The sequence below is a fragment of the Callorhinus ursinus genome, unplaced genomic scaffold (assembly GCF_003265705.2).
Source record: "Callorhinus ursinus isolate GAN/ISIS: 27379988/994484 unplaced genomic scaffold, GSC_fseal_2.0 scaffold4, whole genome shotgun sequence".
Classification (NCBI taxonomy): Eukaryota; Metazoa; Chordata; class Mammalia; order Carnivora; family Otariidae; genus Callorhinus; species Callorhinus ursinus.
Genome location: NW_027397066.1, coordinates 41,780,929 through 41,798,120, shown reverse-complemented (window position 1 = coordinate 41,798,120; position 17,192 = coordinate 41,780,929). Strand labels below are relative to the sequence as shown.

General features: G+C 39.3%; 1 protein-coding gene across 2 annotated transcripts in view; it reads left to right on the top strand.

Annotated features, from left to right (window-relative positions):
* The window catches only part of SCFD2 (sec1 family domain containing 2), a 456,513-nt gene that overhangs the window by 14,333 nt on the left and 424,988 nt on the right, over positions 1-17,192 (top strand). For both annotated transcript variants that reach the window (XM_025887412.2, XM_073891668.1), the window contains exon 2: positions 7,808-7,976. In XM_025887412.2, coding sequence (XP_025743197.1) covers positions 7,808-7,976 — 169 coding nt within the window. The remainder of the gene's footprint in view (positions 1-7,807; positions 7,977-17,192) is intronic.

Sequence of the window (17,192 nt, the reverse complement as noted above, 5' to 3'; positions counted from 1 at the left end):
CCCACTCAAAGAGTACCCTTTAATATTTCTTGCAGGGCTGGTTTAGTGGTTACAAACTCCTTTAGTTTTTGTTTGTCTAGGAAACTCTTTGTCTTTCCTTCTATTTTGAATGACAGCCTTGATGGATAGAGTATTCTTGACTGCATATCTTTTCCCATTCAGCACATTGAATATATCATGTCACTCTCTTCTGGCCTGCTAAGTTTCTATGGAGAGATCTGCTGTGATCCTGATTCATAATCTCATTTTTCCCTTGCTGCTTTTAGGATTCTTTCCTTGTCTGTGTATTTTGTAAATTTTAATACAATATGTCTTGGTTTTGGCTGGCTGTTGTTGATTTTTGTGGGAGTTCTCTTTGCCTCTTGGACTTTGATGTCTGTTTCCTTCTGCAGATTAGGGAAGTTTTCAGCTATAATTTGCTCAAATTAACCTTCTGCCCCTTTTCCTTCTTTTCTCCTTCTGGGACTCTTATGATATGAATGTTATTATGCTTTATGGCGTCACTGATCTCCTGAAGTCTGCATTCATGATCCAACACTTTTTCTTTTCCTCTTCTTGTCAGTTTCGTTATAGTCCATAATTTTATCTTCTATATCACTGATTCATTCCTCTGCTTCATTCATCCTTGTTGTCATTGTATCTAGTCAGTTTTGCATCTTGGTTATAGCATTTTTTATTTTGGCCTGGCTAGTTTTTATTTCTTTTGTCTCTAGGGTATTTTCTAGTGTGTCTTCTATGGTTTCTCAAGGCCAGCTAGCATACTTATGATTGTTGTTTTAAAATCTGGTTCAGGCATATTACTTATATCTGTTTTGATTAGATCTCTGGCCATGACCTCTTCTTGTTCTTTTTTTTTAGGGGTGAATTTCTCCATCTTATCATTTTTTCTAGGTCACTGTTTTGTGTGTGTGTGTGTGTGTGTGTGTGTGTGTGTGTGTGTGTGTGTGTTAGGAAAGCCTGTTATAGTTCCTGCTGCTGAGAGTAATGGCTATATTAAGAGGAGGTCCTATAATGCCCAGGGCCTGGTGCTTTGGGAAGTGTTTCAAATGTGCACTCTGCTGTTGTATTTTGGCTGCTCTTTCCCTCAGATAAGTCCTCCGCAGGGTTTCTCCTTGCCTACAGTGGGCAGTGTTTGGACCTTGTCCAGTGTGTGGCATTTTAACTAGGTGTGCTTTGGTCCACTTGTTAAAATAAGCCTGGTCCTATTTCCACTAGAACTGAAGCTTTGCAGCACTCTATGAGCAGTGAACTTGTTGCATGCAAGGGGTTTGTGCTGGCCTTCTGGAGAAGGCATCCTGTGCTGGTTCACAGGCTGACTTGGCCTAGTAAAGATGCCCCTGCCGAGTACAAGGGGGCGGGGCTTGGTGTGAGTGGCTCCAGCCTCCACCAGGGGCACTGTGTTGCTCATGAGGTCTGTCAGTTCTGGTGGGTGGGGAGGAAAATGGAGATGCACAGCTCTTTCATCCCCAGAGCAGGGAGTTCATGCCCATCACTGTTCAGGATGCCCTCACAGAAGAGCAAACAATCTCCTCTCTTGTGTCCCTGGCTCCTGTCAGATCCCTGACTTCACCCTGCTTGTGTCTGAGCTGTTTCTCTGCTAGTGTGGTACTCCTGTGTTTTAGCTCAGGCACATGGCTGGGTTTCAAAACTCCAAATTTTAGAGACCCACTGTGGTGTGGACCTGCGCTGATCCTCTGCAGGAGGGTCTTGCTGTGCTGAAGCTGGTGCCAGTTTGTCCCGAAAAAGAAGTCACACGATCGCACAGGGCTCAGAGTTTATGATAAAGTGCAGCAAAAAGTTGGCACCAAGCTTTGCTGCCTTCAGTAGGTGTTTCTGTTCCTATGCTAATGAATAGGGTAGCATGTTGGCACCTGTCAGCTCTTTTGTCCCCTGAGAAGCCATGTCACCTCTCCCAAATGCACTCCAAGAAGGGGAACCGTATCTCCCGGTGCAACACAGGGGATCCTCAAACCACACTGTCTACTCCTGGGCCTCTGCCCTCCTTCCCCACAGGAGCACTGTGATGTCCCCCAGAATCCACCTCGCAGTGACACGGACTTCTAAAACTTCAGACTTTGCGCTCCACTGCTTGTTAAAAACTTGCAATAATCAGCTGCTCTGATTTTCCCAGTCACTGGTTTTGGGAAAATGTTTCTTTTGTGCAATCCCTTGCACAATGCTCTCTATTTCTCTATCTCTCTCTCTGAGATCAAGGCTCCCTTCCCTCCACAGCATGCGTGATTCTTTTCTCCCCAGAATCACATCTCTGTAGCTCCTACCTTCTACGTTGTGGCTTCTATTCTTCCTCTAGTTCTGCAGTTTGTTCTCTCAGCATTCCAATCTATTTCTTGGGTGTTTGGAATGATTTGATATTTATGTACCTATATTCAAGGGTTGAGGCAATAATAGGGTCCCCTACTGCTCTGCCATCCTAACCCATATCCTTTTTTTCATATTATATATGTATGTTTATTTTAATTTCAGTATAGTTAACATACAGTATTAATGAGGGCTCCTAAATTCTTGCTTTTCACTTTATGCTATGTGAGTAGAGGCAAGGGAAGATGTTATCTGCCTTATAATAATGATAATAGCATATACATTCACATATGATCCACAAAGTACTGCAGGATTGGTACTTTTCTCATACTGTTAACTAAACAAGTTTAGCTCTTGAAGCAATTGACTTAGGATTTCAGATCTTGGGGCGCCTGGGTGGCTCAGTCGTTAAGCATCTGCCTTCAGCTCAGGTCATGATCCCAGGGTCCTGGGATCGAGCCCCACATCGGGCTCCCTGCTCGGCACTCCCCCTGCTTGTGTTCTTGCTCTCACTATCTCTCTCTGTCAAATAAATAGATAAAATCTTAAAAAAAATAAAAAAAAACAGGATTTCAAATCTTGAGGTTCAAAGATATTTAGGTGTCATTTGGACCAACTCTGAGTTTTTAACTTGGTAAAATAGCACCACATATATGGAAGTTAGATCACACAAGGAACTAGTGGAGGATGGGACTGCTAGGACCCACGTCTCCAATTTCTTTTTCCTATACCCCCTTGGAAAAGACGGCATTGGGAAATAAACCATTCTCTGACTGTACTAGATCACATTGCTGTTGGCCAAAATTACAGTTCTGGCTAACTTCCACTCTTAAACTTTTCAAATAATATTTAAAAATTTCTGTAATAAAAGAAAAATTAACCCCCTGGAAATTCAAATGTGATACAAATTTCAGCATTTTATTCATTTCTTAAAAAAATCTGAAGTTATTGTGACATTGAGAGACCACAAATTCTTAGTCTATGTTTGAGTCCTATAAATGCTACTAATTAAACTTAAAAAATGAATATTGAACCCTCTAAGTCCAGAGATGGGAGAAACTGTATTCAGAAGAGCAGGACACTTAGTTTGAAAGCAGACACTTAGTTAGATAAAGCCCTGCTTTATCTGTCATTATCAAACATGTTAGATATACATATCCTTTGGACTAAATCTAAGAAGTTGAATAATTGTGTTCATATAAATTTGGCATTTTGTTAATTCTCTGATATAATATTAAAAACAGTTCCTAATGGAATGTTAATTATTTTTCCAATTAGGTAAGTGTCATATACTCCTTCTAGAAAATATTGGGAAAAAATGGAGTTTGTGTAGAGTTTATATCAACCAAAATATCCTACTATCCAAAGATAACTCTTGTTAAAATGTTGGGATATTTTTGTGTGTGTATGATGTATTTTTTATTCTTATTACAGTAGGAATGTATGTTCATCATAGGGTGTTTAGAGGCTATAAATAATTAGAAATAAATCACAATTTGAGAACTGCTTCAATAAATATACCATAATTGGAAAAAAAATTTTCCCTACTTTTGAACATTTAGGATATTAGTACATACTGTTTGAAGCATATGAATGATAGTTTGGTTCTATAGAAATAACTATCAGGTTTAAACTGTAAGAAAAAATAAGTATGCTATGTTTTGACTTCTCATATTGGGAGAGTTTCAGGAGGACTGGACTATTCAATAATTTGCAGAGGGTTTAATGAACTGGAACTTAGGAAGGACCCCTGACTTTGGCATAGGGGGAGGAGTGAGAAGCAGCCAGACCGTAGGGGCTAAAGAAGTTAGGGAAGAATGGTAACATTTATAGACCACTTGTGTGTACCATGTGTCAAAAAATAGCAGTGGAAAACTAAGAAAGCTTTCAGAATTTGCACACCAAGTTCAAAGAAACATTATTTTAGTGATGAGTGGATATTTATGAAAATTTTTAGTGAGTGATTAAGGAACTGGTGGAGAGAGAAATTCATGATGCTATGAGGTAATCCCAGTATCTCCATTTCAGGCTTAAAGATATAATTCCTTTAGGGACTTCTTACCCCCATTTGGGTCTCAGGACACTTACACTCACTAGGCTTTCATTCAGCAAGTATTTAAAGAGCAGCTTACAGGTCTGAGTGCTGAAGAGACAACCATAAACCATACACAGCAGAAATAAGGTGTGGTTCCTTCCAGGCCTAATAAATGAATATTCTACTAGTGGTACAAGAACGCTTTCAACTTTACCATTAGAAGTCATCTTTTTTTTTTTTTATTAGGTTATGTTAATCACCATACCTTACATCGTTAGTTTTTGATGTAGTGTTCCATGATTCATTGTTTGCATATAACACCCAGTGCTCCATTTAGTATGTGCCCTCTTTAATACCCATCACCAGGCTAGCCCATTCCCCCACCCCCTCCCCTCTAGAACCCTCAGTTTGTTTCTCAGAGTCCATAGTCTCTCATGGTTCGTCTCCCCCACCGATTTCCCCCCTTCATTTCTTCCTTCCTACTATCTTTTTTTTTTTAAACATATAATGTATCATTTGTTTCAGAGGTACAGGTCTGTGATTCATCAGTCTTACACAATTCACAGCGCTCACCATAGCACATACCCTCCCCAATGTCTATCACCCAGCCACCCGATCCCTCCCACCCTCCACCACTCCAGCAACCCTCAGTTTGTTTCCTGAGATTAAGAATTCCTCCTATCAGTGAGCTCATATGATACATGTCTTTCTCTGATTGACTTATTTCGCTCAGCATAATACCCTCCAGTTCCATCCACGTCGTTGCAAATGGCAAGATTCACTCCTTTTGATGGCTGCATAATATTCCATTGTGTGTGTGTGTGTGTGTGTGTGTGTGTGTGTGTGTGTATGTGTGTGTGTATACCACATCTTCTTTATCCAGTCATCTGTCAATGGACATCTTGGCTCTTTCTATAGTTTGGCTATTGTGGACATTGCTGCTATAAACATCGGGGTGCATGTACCCCTTCAGATCACTACATTTGTATCTTTGAGGTAAATACCCAGTAGTGCAATTGCTGGGTCATAGGGCAGCCCTATTTTCAACTTTTTGAGGAACCCGCACACTGTTTTCCAGAGTGCCTGCACCAGCTTGCATTCCCACCAACAGTGTAGGAGAGTTCCCCTTTCTCCATCTTGGTAAACTCCAACTCCTTGGAGTTTACCAAGATCCCCACCAACATCTGTTGTTTCCTGACTTGTTAATTTTAGCCATTCTGACTGGTGTGAGGTGGTATCTCATTGAGGTTTTGATTTGGATTTCCCTGATGCCGAGCGATGTTGAGCACTTTTTCATGTGTCTGTTGGCCATTTGGATGTCTTCTTTGGAAAAATATCTGTTCATGTCTTTTGCCCATTTCTTGATTGGATCATTTGTTCTTTGGGTGTTGAGTTCTTTATAGATTTTGGATACTAGCCCTTTATCTGATATGTCATTTGCAAATATCTTCTCCCATTCTGTTGGTTGTCTTTTGGTTTTGTGGACTGTTTCTTTTGCTGTGCAAAAGCTTTTTATCTTGATGAAGTCCCAATAGTTCATTTTTGCCCTTGCTTCCCTTGCTTTTGGCAATGTTTCTAGGAAGAAGTTGCTGTGGCTGAGGTTGAAGATGTTGCTGCCTGTGTTCTCCTTTTAGGATTTTGATGGACTCCTGTGTCACATTTAGGTCTTTCAACCATTTTGAGTCTATTTTTGTGTGTGATGTAAGGAAAAGGTCCAGTTTCATTCTTCTGCATGTGGCTGTCCAATTTTCCCAACACCATTTGTTGAAGACACTGTCTTTTTTCCACTGGACATTCTTTCCTGCTTTATTGAAGATTAGTTGACAATAGAGTTGAGGGTCCATTTCTGGGCTTTCTATTCTGTTCCCTTGATCTATGTGTCTGTTTTTGTGCCAGTACCATACTGTCTTGTTGATTACAGCTTTGTAATAGAAGTCGTCTTAGATGCACTCTTGTTGGCTCTTTTTTAATACTTAATTAATTAATTTTTAAATATTTTATTTATTTTTGTGAGAGAGAGAGAACGAGCACGAGCAGGGGGAGGGGGCAGAGAGAGAAGCAGACTCCCCACTGAGCAGGGAGCCTGATGTGGGACTCCATCTCAGGACCCTGAGATCATGACCTGAGCTGACGGCAGACACTTAACTGACTGAGCCACCCAGGCGCCCCTCTTGGCTCCGTCTTAAGTCATCCTAATGGGCCTGATTTTTGTTGTTGTTGTTGTTAAGAGTGTGGTTTTGGCAGTTTCTGCCTTTTGAGTTTGAATTCTTGCTCTGTAATTTACAAAGTTATGCAATCCTGAGCAAGTTACTTAAACTGAATTTTCTACTCCATAAATGAACATAATAATACTCATCTATTAGGGTTGTTGTAAGTGGGTTAAGTGGATAATAAATGCGCAGTATGAAACATAATACCTGCTTCATCACAAGCTTTCAATAAATGTTAGCTATTGTGATGAAGATGGTGGTGGCAGTGACAAAGATTCCTTGGAGTCCTGATTTGGTGCTTTGTACCTAGTTCTGTCCAATTATGTGACATGGCAAAAACAACAGCTAGAGACAGAGAGACATCAGGAAACCAAAGGTTGATTGATTTGGAGTGGTGGGATCAAAACAAGATGTGCCAAGTCCCACCCATTGTTGGAAGGAGGCCTTCCAAGCAATGACGGCTTTTGGAAAGATAACTTGGTTTCATGGACAAAATATTACGCTGTGTCATTAGTCTTGAATTTCAGTTTGACGTTCTAAGTCATTTGTTATTAAAAGAGTTAATACATGTGAAGTACCTAGAACAGTGTCTGGTACACAGAAAGTACTCTGTAAATGTTTCTATCATTACAAGTTGTTATCATTCATTCATTTAGTTTTCCCATAATCTAAAAAATACTTAGTGAGAACCTGCTCGCTGCCAAGTTGCCTTCTAGACATGCTGGGTTCAGGATGAACTAGATAAACAGTGGCCATTTTGAAGATAAGGTTCTAGCAGAAGGGAGATCTGCTATTCTTGGGTCAGGTCTCTAAGCCCTTCTGTGTCTTAATGACTTCATCAGTAAAATAAAGTTTGGCCGTAAAATCTTACAATAGTGTCTTCCAATGACACTATTTTCCTGGCTGATATATGCTGATTATTTATTTATATATTAATTTTTTACTGACACCTACCATATATAGGCACTTTTCTAGGTGCTAGGAATATAGTAGTAACTAGAGCAGACACAGCATCTGCGCTCATAAAGCATTAAGTCAACACACAAGGCATAGGTTGACTAGGTAATTGTGAGGTTGATTAACGTCATTACAGAAGGCAAAATGCTAGGCTTGTGTTATTGATTTATGTGACAGAAACAAAATATATATATTACTCTTGATAGAAGGGCCATTATAAAACATTAATCCAGATTCCGCCCCCCCCCCATTTTTTGAGTTTATATTATCTTGTCTACTTAAACAGGAGCAGTTGGACATCACGGAGACAACTTGGTAGAGAAGATCATTTCAGTGCTTCCCCAGCTTCCAGGCCACACCAACGATGTGATGGTTAACATGGTGGAGCTTACGGCACTCCAGAATGAGGAGAAAAATCAGAGTATGGTTGCACCAGGCTGTCTTGCACAATCCAAGTAAGATATACAGGTTTTTTTTCTTCTCTCATCCTTCTCTCTCTTTTCTTTTTCTCTGAGGCCAACTGTTTCTGTAGGAAGGAAGCAATGAAGAGTTGGCCTGGTTCAAAAATTCACAGTGGATAACATTTAGAAAAAAGCATTCCCCCCCCCCAACTTTGAAATAACCATACACATTAAACAACAATAAGCCAAAAAGTATGGAAGTGTCATTTATAGAGATGTCATTTAGATGTAATATAAGTTTGTTCTGAGGATCGGTTAAGTGGGTCAATTTATACATCTCCATTCCACAGATGGTTTCACATGGAATTGAGTCCAGGCTTACTCAATTTCTTTTTCCCAGTGGGCTTTTTCACATGACTAAATAATCGCCCACAAAGCTATGAACCAGTGCCATCTTTCTGAATGTAAACAATATGCTCTGGGACATCAATGAGAGAAGTTTTTATTTCTGTATATACTTTTCACATGCTTAGAGAAGTCAGAAAAAGAAGATGATATACTTCATGATGCAGAGTTTCAAAAATGGAAAAACATTTCTCCAGAACCATGACAATAAAAAGCTAACAGTAGTTATCTCCTCTACTTTGTCCTTCATCGATAATTCTCGTGAGGAAAAAAAAAGGTATTAGGTGAAAAAGTATCTGAGTATCTGTTTCCCTTATCTCTCTGTTTTTAATTTTTAAACAAAACAGGATCTTTTGCATTATAGTTTCAAATCTTAATAGTAACAGATATATTTGGAATTTCCTAAAATATCTGGAATTAGTTTTCATCTCTTGAATTTTTCTTTCTTTTTTTTTTTTTAGGTAGTTCATAACATTTATTGCATGTCCGGGATGTATGGGTCAGTGTGGGATGAAAATGGAACGTTCTGCACCCTTTCTTTTTTGTTTACTTAAACATACAATAAAAACATAGGTCATGTGCTCACTTTAGTAGCACATATACTAAAACATAGGCCTATGGGCTTGCAGCGATACAAACCCAGAAGTAATTGTGATTGGAGATATTTGTAGCTGTTCAGAGGGCCATTCAAAAGTTACTTATCAAGGACTTACTATGAGCCTTCTCTGGACCAAGTAATATGAAGGACATAAAATAATAGAAAGTGTCATTTTTGCCTTCAGCGACTACTTTTCTTATTGGGGTAGTCCTTTTTACACACGGGTTCAAGTAAAACAATAGAAATTACATGGACTCAAGACTCAGGTGTCTGGCACAGATTATAAATTATACAAAATATCAGGCACATATGGCCTCTGTAGATCAATGTGGGCCTTGTGGAAGTGGTGATGCTTGACTTAATTATGTCTTGAAGAATTTAGAAAAAGAGAAGGGCTAACATGAGCATAGGTATGGAAACAAGAATGATCGGGGCCTGACGGGATGGGGTATGAGGAAGAAAGACCCCCTCACTGGACCCCCAGTGCCATCAGCAGTAATGTTTTTCAGGACTTACCAGGTGCCAAGCACCTTTCCGGGCATTTTACATTTGGGAAGTCGTTTAAGTTTTATGTTAACCTAATGAGGTAGGTGTTGTTATTCCCCCATTTTACCAGTAAGGAAACTGAGGCAAAGAGACCTTAAGTAACATAGGTAGCAGGAGGTAGAGCTAGAATTTGAGCCCAGAATGTTTGGCTTCAGAGCTATGGTCTTAACTTCTGTGCTATCTATGCAGGGGCCAGAGAGGAGCTAGGCTCATGAAGAGATTTAAAGAGACAGTGAGAGACAAAAATGAAGTTACTTGACGATTTAATTTCGAGAGTACTGTTCATTCAACATAGCAGTTACACTGGCAACACAAATCAATTTTGTCTAATTTCAGCAAAAATAGGAGTGTATTAAAGGGATTGGATAGCTAACACAATCCAAGGAAGAACTGTTTTTTTTTTTTTTTTAAGGGAAGAACTCTTAATCAGATTTTGGAAAGGACAACACAGTTCCAGGGGTCTAGAATTAAGAAAAGCCTCTTCAAGGCCTTGACATCAGAAAGACTGAATTTTAACTGTTTTTGGTCATGAGTCACTCTGTTTAAGCTTCAGATTCTAAGGGAAAATGTAAGATTGGCCTCACTTGGTCCTTGTGCTCCACCCTCTGCCCAGTGGGGATTGAGAGCAGTTCATACTGGTTGAGAATTGCGCCATGATTATATGGCCTGGTGGAGGGGTAGTTCTTCAAAGGAAAATGGAAACATTTATCAAAAGAAGGAGGAAGGGCTGCTGGGCAGGCAGAAGCAGTGGATGCCTTTTAATAATAATAGCACACACTTGTATAGGACTTACTGTATAATAGGCGTTCTGATCACTTTATATTTAGTGACTTTTTTAATTCTCACAACCTCTCTGTGAGGTGGGTTCTATTACCATCCCCTTTTATAGACGAGGAAGGAGATTGAATGACATGCCTGAAGTGGCACACACAGTTAGAAGTGGTGGGGCCTGTACTTGAACCCCAGTAGTTTAGCTCTAAAGTCAGTGCTTACTGTTATTCTATGCTGCCTCCTTGGATGCCTAAGATAATTACAAAAAAACCAAGGGAGCACCCCAGAGAAGTTTGCAAGGGGAGAGGAGTTGAATCCAGCACTAATGAGCAGGGACCAAGCAAATTCTGACAAGTGTAGTAGGACAGATGTAAAGAATCTCTTAGATCTACAAGTTATATTTTGATTATGACCAATTTATTTAACTTGAACTCCCCAGCACTCATTCTACCCCAAGCTTAGTCCAAGACTTGAATGAAACAAGCCTTAGAATCCCATTTCCCTTGCCAGTGATGGCTTTAGAAATGGGGAGGTGACAAGAGAGGAGGTCTTCTTAGGGCTTCTTGATGAGGTTTCTTTGCTTCTGAAAAGAGACTCAAGAAAGAGACGTGCTTTTCCCTCTTCCTCCCCCTCGTCCCCCAACTCCCAGGACTCTGATTGAGTCCTGAAAGGGCTTAATCTGCGGGATTCTGCTTACAACCTGAAGTTGAAGCTGACACGTGGAAGGTGGCACAGCCACAGGTGCCACAGAGGAGAGCAGTGATGGGATAATGTGCCTGGACCCCATAGAGAGTATACTCCCTTATTGTTTAAGCCAAATCGAGCCTCTGTTTTATATAACTTGCAACCAAAGGCATCCTAACTGATATATTTTCTGTACTTCATTATTTCATCTCTAAAATGAAGGTGTTAGCCTAAATGACTTCTAAGGCTCTTGGTTTTTAAAATAAAAATTTTTCATATATATATGTATATGATATATATATGTAATATATATTAACCCCCCAGTCTTTATTTTCACTGGGTGCCTTTCCCTCTCCTTTTACTGTGAGTGAGTATTGTCATAGAATATGAGTTTTGAGAGCCATCCAAGTATGAGGGCGTGATTATAAATGTCAAAGGCAGTGATGAGTTCTAGAAGGATCTGAATAAAGAAAACTTTCATAAGAGCAGGTTTGGTGACATAGGAGGAATAGGAGTCAGGTTGCAAAAGGTAGAGAGATAGGCGGTAAGAAGGTGACAAATAAAGGTTTAAAGCAATAAAGAGAAAAATTAGGTAGTTTCTTTACAATTGCTTGGAATACTGAGAGAATTGTGCCAATCAATTTATCTGTAAAAGGGGAATTGAAATGAATTGCAGCTTTTGTAGTATAAACTGTACTTCCATCAAGATAATAACAACCACTACTACCTCCTACACCACGCCCCGAAACTTCTCAGGGAAAGGAGTATGAGGATAAAAAAATTAGTACTAAAATGAAAACAGATGTGTGCTTGGCAATAAGCAATGTGCCTGCAATGGGATAATCTTTAGAAAGCAAGTCTCTAACTATGATATAATCCTTGATAATCAAAATTTACTGCTAATATAATTTTTATAAAAGGCTGTGCGTACTCCTAGCAGTTAAAGTTACTGCCAATGCAAATGAGAAATTGATAACTTTAAATGAATTATAACCTGGCTTTCCAGTCCTCTCCATTGGTCCCTGGCTTACGTGGAATCTTGTGTTCAAGAAGGAGGCAGAATCTTTTCTGTTCTTATGTGTTCCTTCTGTTGAAATGGGTTTCTATTCTCTGCCCCAGCCCCACTCTCTCTAATCTATTACTCTTTCAGTTCAAGTGCCCTACGCCTGATGCCCCAGCTGCATTTGCTACGTCTGGCTTGCTGCCCCTGACTCTGGCTGAACCCAGCACCCACGTGCCCACTTCTCCCAAAGCTCCCCTTTTACCTTCAGGTCTTTCTTCCATCTTAGCACTTCTAGCACTTCCTATTTCATTCCTTTGTTTTACTGTTTTTCTCCTTAGCACTCTCTAATATACTTATTTATATTGTATTTTTTAAATGTTTTATTTATTTATTGAGAGAGACAGAGATAGTGAGAGAGAGCCTGGGTGGGAAGGAGGGGGATGAGCAGGGAGCCTGATGCAGGGCTCAAATGCCAGGACCCTGAGATCATGACCTGAGCCGAAGGCAGATTGCTTAACTTACTGAGCCACCCAGGCGCCCCTATGTTGTGGTATTTTTGTGTCTTCCTTTCCTAGAGGGCAATAGAGAAAACTCCCCGCTAGAAAGTTCCCTCAGAGGAAGGAGATTTGTCTGTTTTATTCACTGTGACGTCCCCAGTACCTAGAACAATACCTGGCACTCAAGGGATATTTGTTGAGTGATAAGGGCAGGATCCGTGTGTGGAATGAGGCTGCTGAATTAAAAGAGGGTGAAGCCAAACCCGAGCATAGGAGAGATTAGTTTGCAGATGTCTAGATTCTAATTATTGAATATATGAAATGGTCTCATTATGTTAGCAAAACAGCAAAATTGGCCAGGCGATTCTACTTGTGGGACTTCTTTCATGGATGTATTCTGCACACATGTGGAATGATATATTACATTCATTCATCACTAATTTGTAATTGCAAATGGAAATAACTGCAGTGTCAGTTCAGTAAATTGTGTTACACATGTGATGAAATTTCAAATATCTATTGAAATAGAATGAAGAATGAAGTTGGTTATATACTGATAAGCAGTGAGCTTGATGTATTTTAAATGAAAAAAGTGGGGTATAACATGCCTATTTGTACAAAAGGGTGAAATATACACATTTGCTTTTGATACACTGGAAATATCTATATATATATTTTACATATATGTATCTGAAAAAATGTATAAGGAACTGGTGATACTGGCTTCCTCTGTAGAGGGATGCTGTAGTCTGGGGGTACACTGAGAAGTTAGTGAAATGAATAAAGACAGAGGAAGGAGGGACATGTTCTACTCTGTATACCAGTTTGTGTGCTTTGAATTTCCAATCTGTGAACGTATTTCCTATTAAAAATAAATAGAAATTAGATTTAAATAAAATCACTGTTTCCTTCTTAAGCTAACTTAAGATGGGATTCTGTGCTCCTGGGAAGGAAAGTAGCTCTTATTTTGGAACCTCTGCAATGCTTTTCTCCCTCTACATCGTCTTCCCTCCTCAATGAACCATGCTTTCCTTTAAAACTTCTTATTAAAATGCCAAAACCTGGGGCACCTGGGTGGCTCAGTTGGTTAAGTGTCTGCCTTTGGCTCAGGTCATGATCCCAGGGTCCTGAGATGGAGCCCTGCATTGGGTTCCCTGCTCAGCAGGGAGTCTGCTTCTCCCTCTCCCTCTGCCTGCCGCTCCCCCTGCCTGTGCTCTCTCTCTCTTTCTATCAAATAAATAAATAAAATCTTTAAAAAAACGCCAAAACCCTGCACTGTAATTATTTGTTTCATATTCTGTCTCCCCTAGTAGATTGTAAATTCCTTGAAGGTAGTAACTGTGCCTGGAACTTTTTTTTTTTTTAACGATTTTATGCATTTATTCATGAGAGAGAGAGAGAGAGAGGCAGAGACAGAGGGAGAAGCAGCCTCCCCAAGGAGCAGGGAGCCCAATGTGGGATTCAATCCCAGGATCCCAGGATCCCAGGATCATGACCTGAGCCGAAGGCAGACGCTTAACCATCTGAGCCACCCAAGCGCCCTGTGCCTGGAACCTCTTAAGAGGTGTTATTAAATTGAATAAAACAATAAATGCTTGAATAAGTCTTAATAATAGATTGAGACCAAGTTTAAAAATGATTATGTCAATCCATGAAAAGCCTTATCTAGTTCACTTTAGCACTTAAGCCACTGTCTAGCATTGTTGATTGATATCTATCTAATCTATCTTACTTCTTCCTTTAAGTTTCTTCTTTGTACTTTACTCCAAATTTACCTCATTGTCTAGGTCAGTGAGAAGGAAGGTAACACTGAGTGCCTGAATTTTGTTAGGCATTAAGCGAAGCATTTTAAAATGTACTTAAGTAACTTGCCCTTAGCCAGACTTTCCCTAAGTGATTGAATTGGGTCATTTAACAAAATTATTTTTTAATTCCAGGGCAAATTTCTTTTCTGCTGTATTGTGACTCTGATACATGCTTACTTGAATGAATGTATAAATAAACCATAATTCAGAAATTATAATTATAACCATGATTCAGAAATAGTGGGTATCCTAGTTTATAAAAAGCAATATTTAAGTCCAGTTTTCTTGTTTTTATTTTGGGGGTGGGTTTTTTTTCCTAGACTATACAGCAATGAAATAAATGGGGTAGATCTTATGGAAAAGAGACAAATGCCACAGTGGTTTCAACCTAAACAATGATGAGCCAATTTGTTGTTGAATTTGTTGAATTTCACAATATCAAGTAACCTGATATTTGATGTATATCAAAGTCACTAACTAGACCCTTTAAGTCAAAAATTGTTAAATCAACTCTTCATAGCCATATATTTTTCTCCTCTTTCCTTGGTTTCCAAGTACCAATTAAATATTACTATTAGAGACAACATTTTCAGAGGGAATAAAGGTAATTTTTCTTAGAGCAGAGGCAGAGGTACTAGTCTGATTTTAAATTTACCTACAGATAGAATGACTGAACTTGTATGTGAACATTATGTAAAGTATATTTAATGTTGAGGTTGAAGTGGAGAGCCAGCACACAAGGGGGTGTGTTATCACATAGCAGTGTTGTGAATGACCTTGGCACTGATACAGACTATGGGCATCTCCTCCTGATATGATACCAAAAAATAAACTAAACTGATATTAAAAAAAAACTATTTGGGATGCCTGGCTGGCTCATTTGGTAGAGCATCCTACTTTTGATCTCAGTGTCATGAATTCAAGCCCCACATTGGGCAGGGAGCCTACTTGAAAAACAAAGAAACAACCCCTCCCCCCCCAAAAAAAACCACAAGAAACTGTTCAAGTAACTTTGCAAATGGAGTAGGAGGAAGGCCTACCTCTTCTTAGCATACAACTTGTTATATTTAACTTTTTGGGGACTTCTAAAGATCATCTGGTCTCAGTTACAGATTTAGAAAAAAGAATTAATGAATAATTTGTGGATGGTGGGAGTGAAATAAAGCAGGGTTCTTTTCTGAAGATGGAGGGATAAATGTATCTTCTAAGAAATAGTTAAATAATTTAATATGCCGGAGACATTTAAGTTATATTTCTTGATAAAGAATTATGTTTAATAGTTATATTTTTATATATTTTATATATTTTTTGGAATTCTTTTTTAATGTGTATTTAAAAAAAGGTTTGAAGGTAGAAATTCTTTTTCTATAATTGCTTACATATTACAACTCTGTCGTGGTATCTGTTATTTAAGAAATGTGCAGGCCATTCCCAGAATTTTTTTCATATCGAAAAATTTAAAGTGGCTTGTGGTCTCTGTGTTGTGAGAACACTGAACTCTGGGTCATTGTGGCTTTGGGATCCATAATTTAAATGGAAACTATGGCTCCTTTAGAAAAAGCTAAGAATTCTCTGAAGTCAGCTAAAACCAAGAAGGAGGAATGGAAAGACTCGTTACATTTGAATGACAAATTCCTGATTAGGTTGATGTTTACTGCCAAGCAAAAGTCAACAAGTCCAAACATCTAACTCCTCCTGAGTTAACCAACCTTTATTAGGGTGCTTCTAAATCTTAGGTTATGTAGACTAGAGTGTATTCAGTAGCATGGCAGGACTTTCCCACACTTCTGGCTACAGCTTCTCTCCTCTCTATTGCCGGCTGGTATTCTTGCCTGAGAGCCCCTTTCTTTTCTTTTATTTCTGCCTTCTAATAACCAGGTCACACTGGGATAGTGATGGGTGGTAGGGTGGCTGGGATCAACAAGGTAGGGGTAGTTGCCCTTCTTCTAGGAAGAAGAAAATAAGAAGAATGAGATGGTTTTAGTAATAAAGAAGGCATTTTCAGGGTCCAAGGCAGGAGATGTCTGAAATCCAGGAAGCTCATTTGGGTGAAAATTCAGGAAGTTCATCATGGAACCCTCCAAGCATGTAAATGTGTGTTGTAATTTATTCACAATATTTATTAATTGACTACTGTGTGACAGGCACTTGATGAAGGCAAGATCTCTGCCATTATGGAATTTTTTCTAATGGGGGAGACAACAAATGGATAAACAAGTAGATATATAGTGTCAGCCAGGGATAAGTGCTATGAAGCAAATAAAGCAAGGTAAGGGAATCAAGAGTGACTAAGGATTTGGGGTGGTTAGTAGGTGTGTGGAGGGGATAGAAAAGGTCTTTCTGAGATGTCTTTCAAACAGAGACTTCAGGGAAGTAAATTATAAGCCTTGTGGATATCTGGGTCTAGAACATTCCATCCTAAGGAAAGGACTGGTTGTTCAAAGATAACTTGTGATGTTAATTTGCTTTCCCCTAATGGCTAATGATGTTGAACATCTTTTCCTGTACTTATGTTCCATCTGCATATTCTCTCTTTTTTTTACAAGTAACCAAAGTACTGTATTTTCCTCTCTGTGTTTCTACATAGCTTATCGTATTATATATAATAGTATAAATAATTCAAAGATAGCTTTTTTTCAAGTTTTTATTTAAATTCCAGTTAGTTGGGACACCTGGGTGTCTCAGTCAGTTTAAGCATCTGCCTTCGGCTCAGATCATGATCCTGGGGTCCTGGGATCGAGCCCTACATTGGGCTCCCTGCTCTGTGAGGAGCCTGCTTCTCCCTCTGCTTGCCACTCCCCCTGCTTGTGTGCGCGCACTCTGTTTCTCTCTCTCTCCCCCTCTCTGACAAATAAATAAGATCTTAAAAAAATAAATTCCAATTTGTTAACATACAGTATAATATTAGTTTCAGATATAGAACTTAGTGATTCATCACTTACATAAACCACCCAGAGCTCA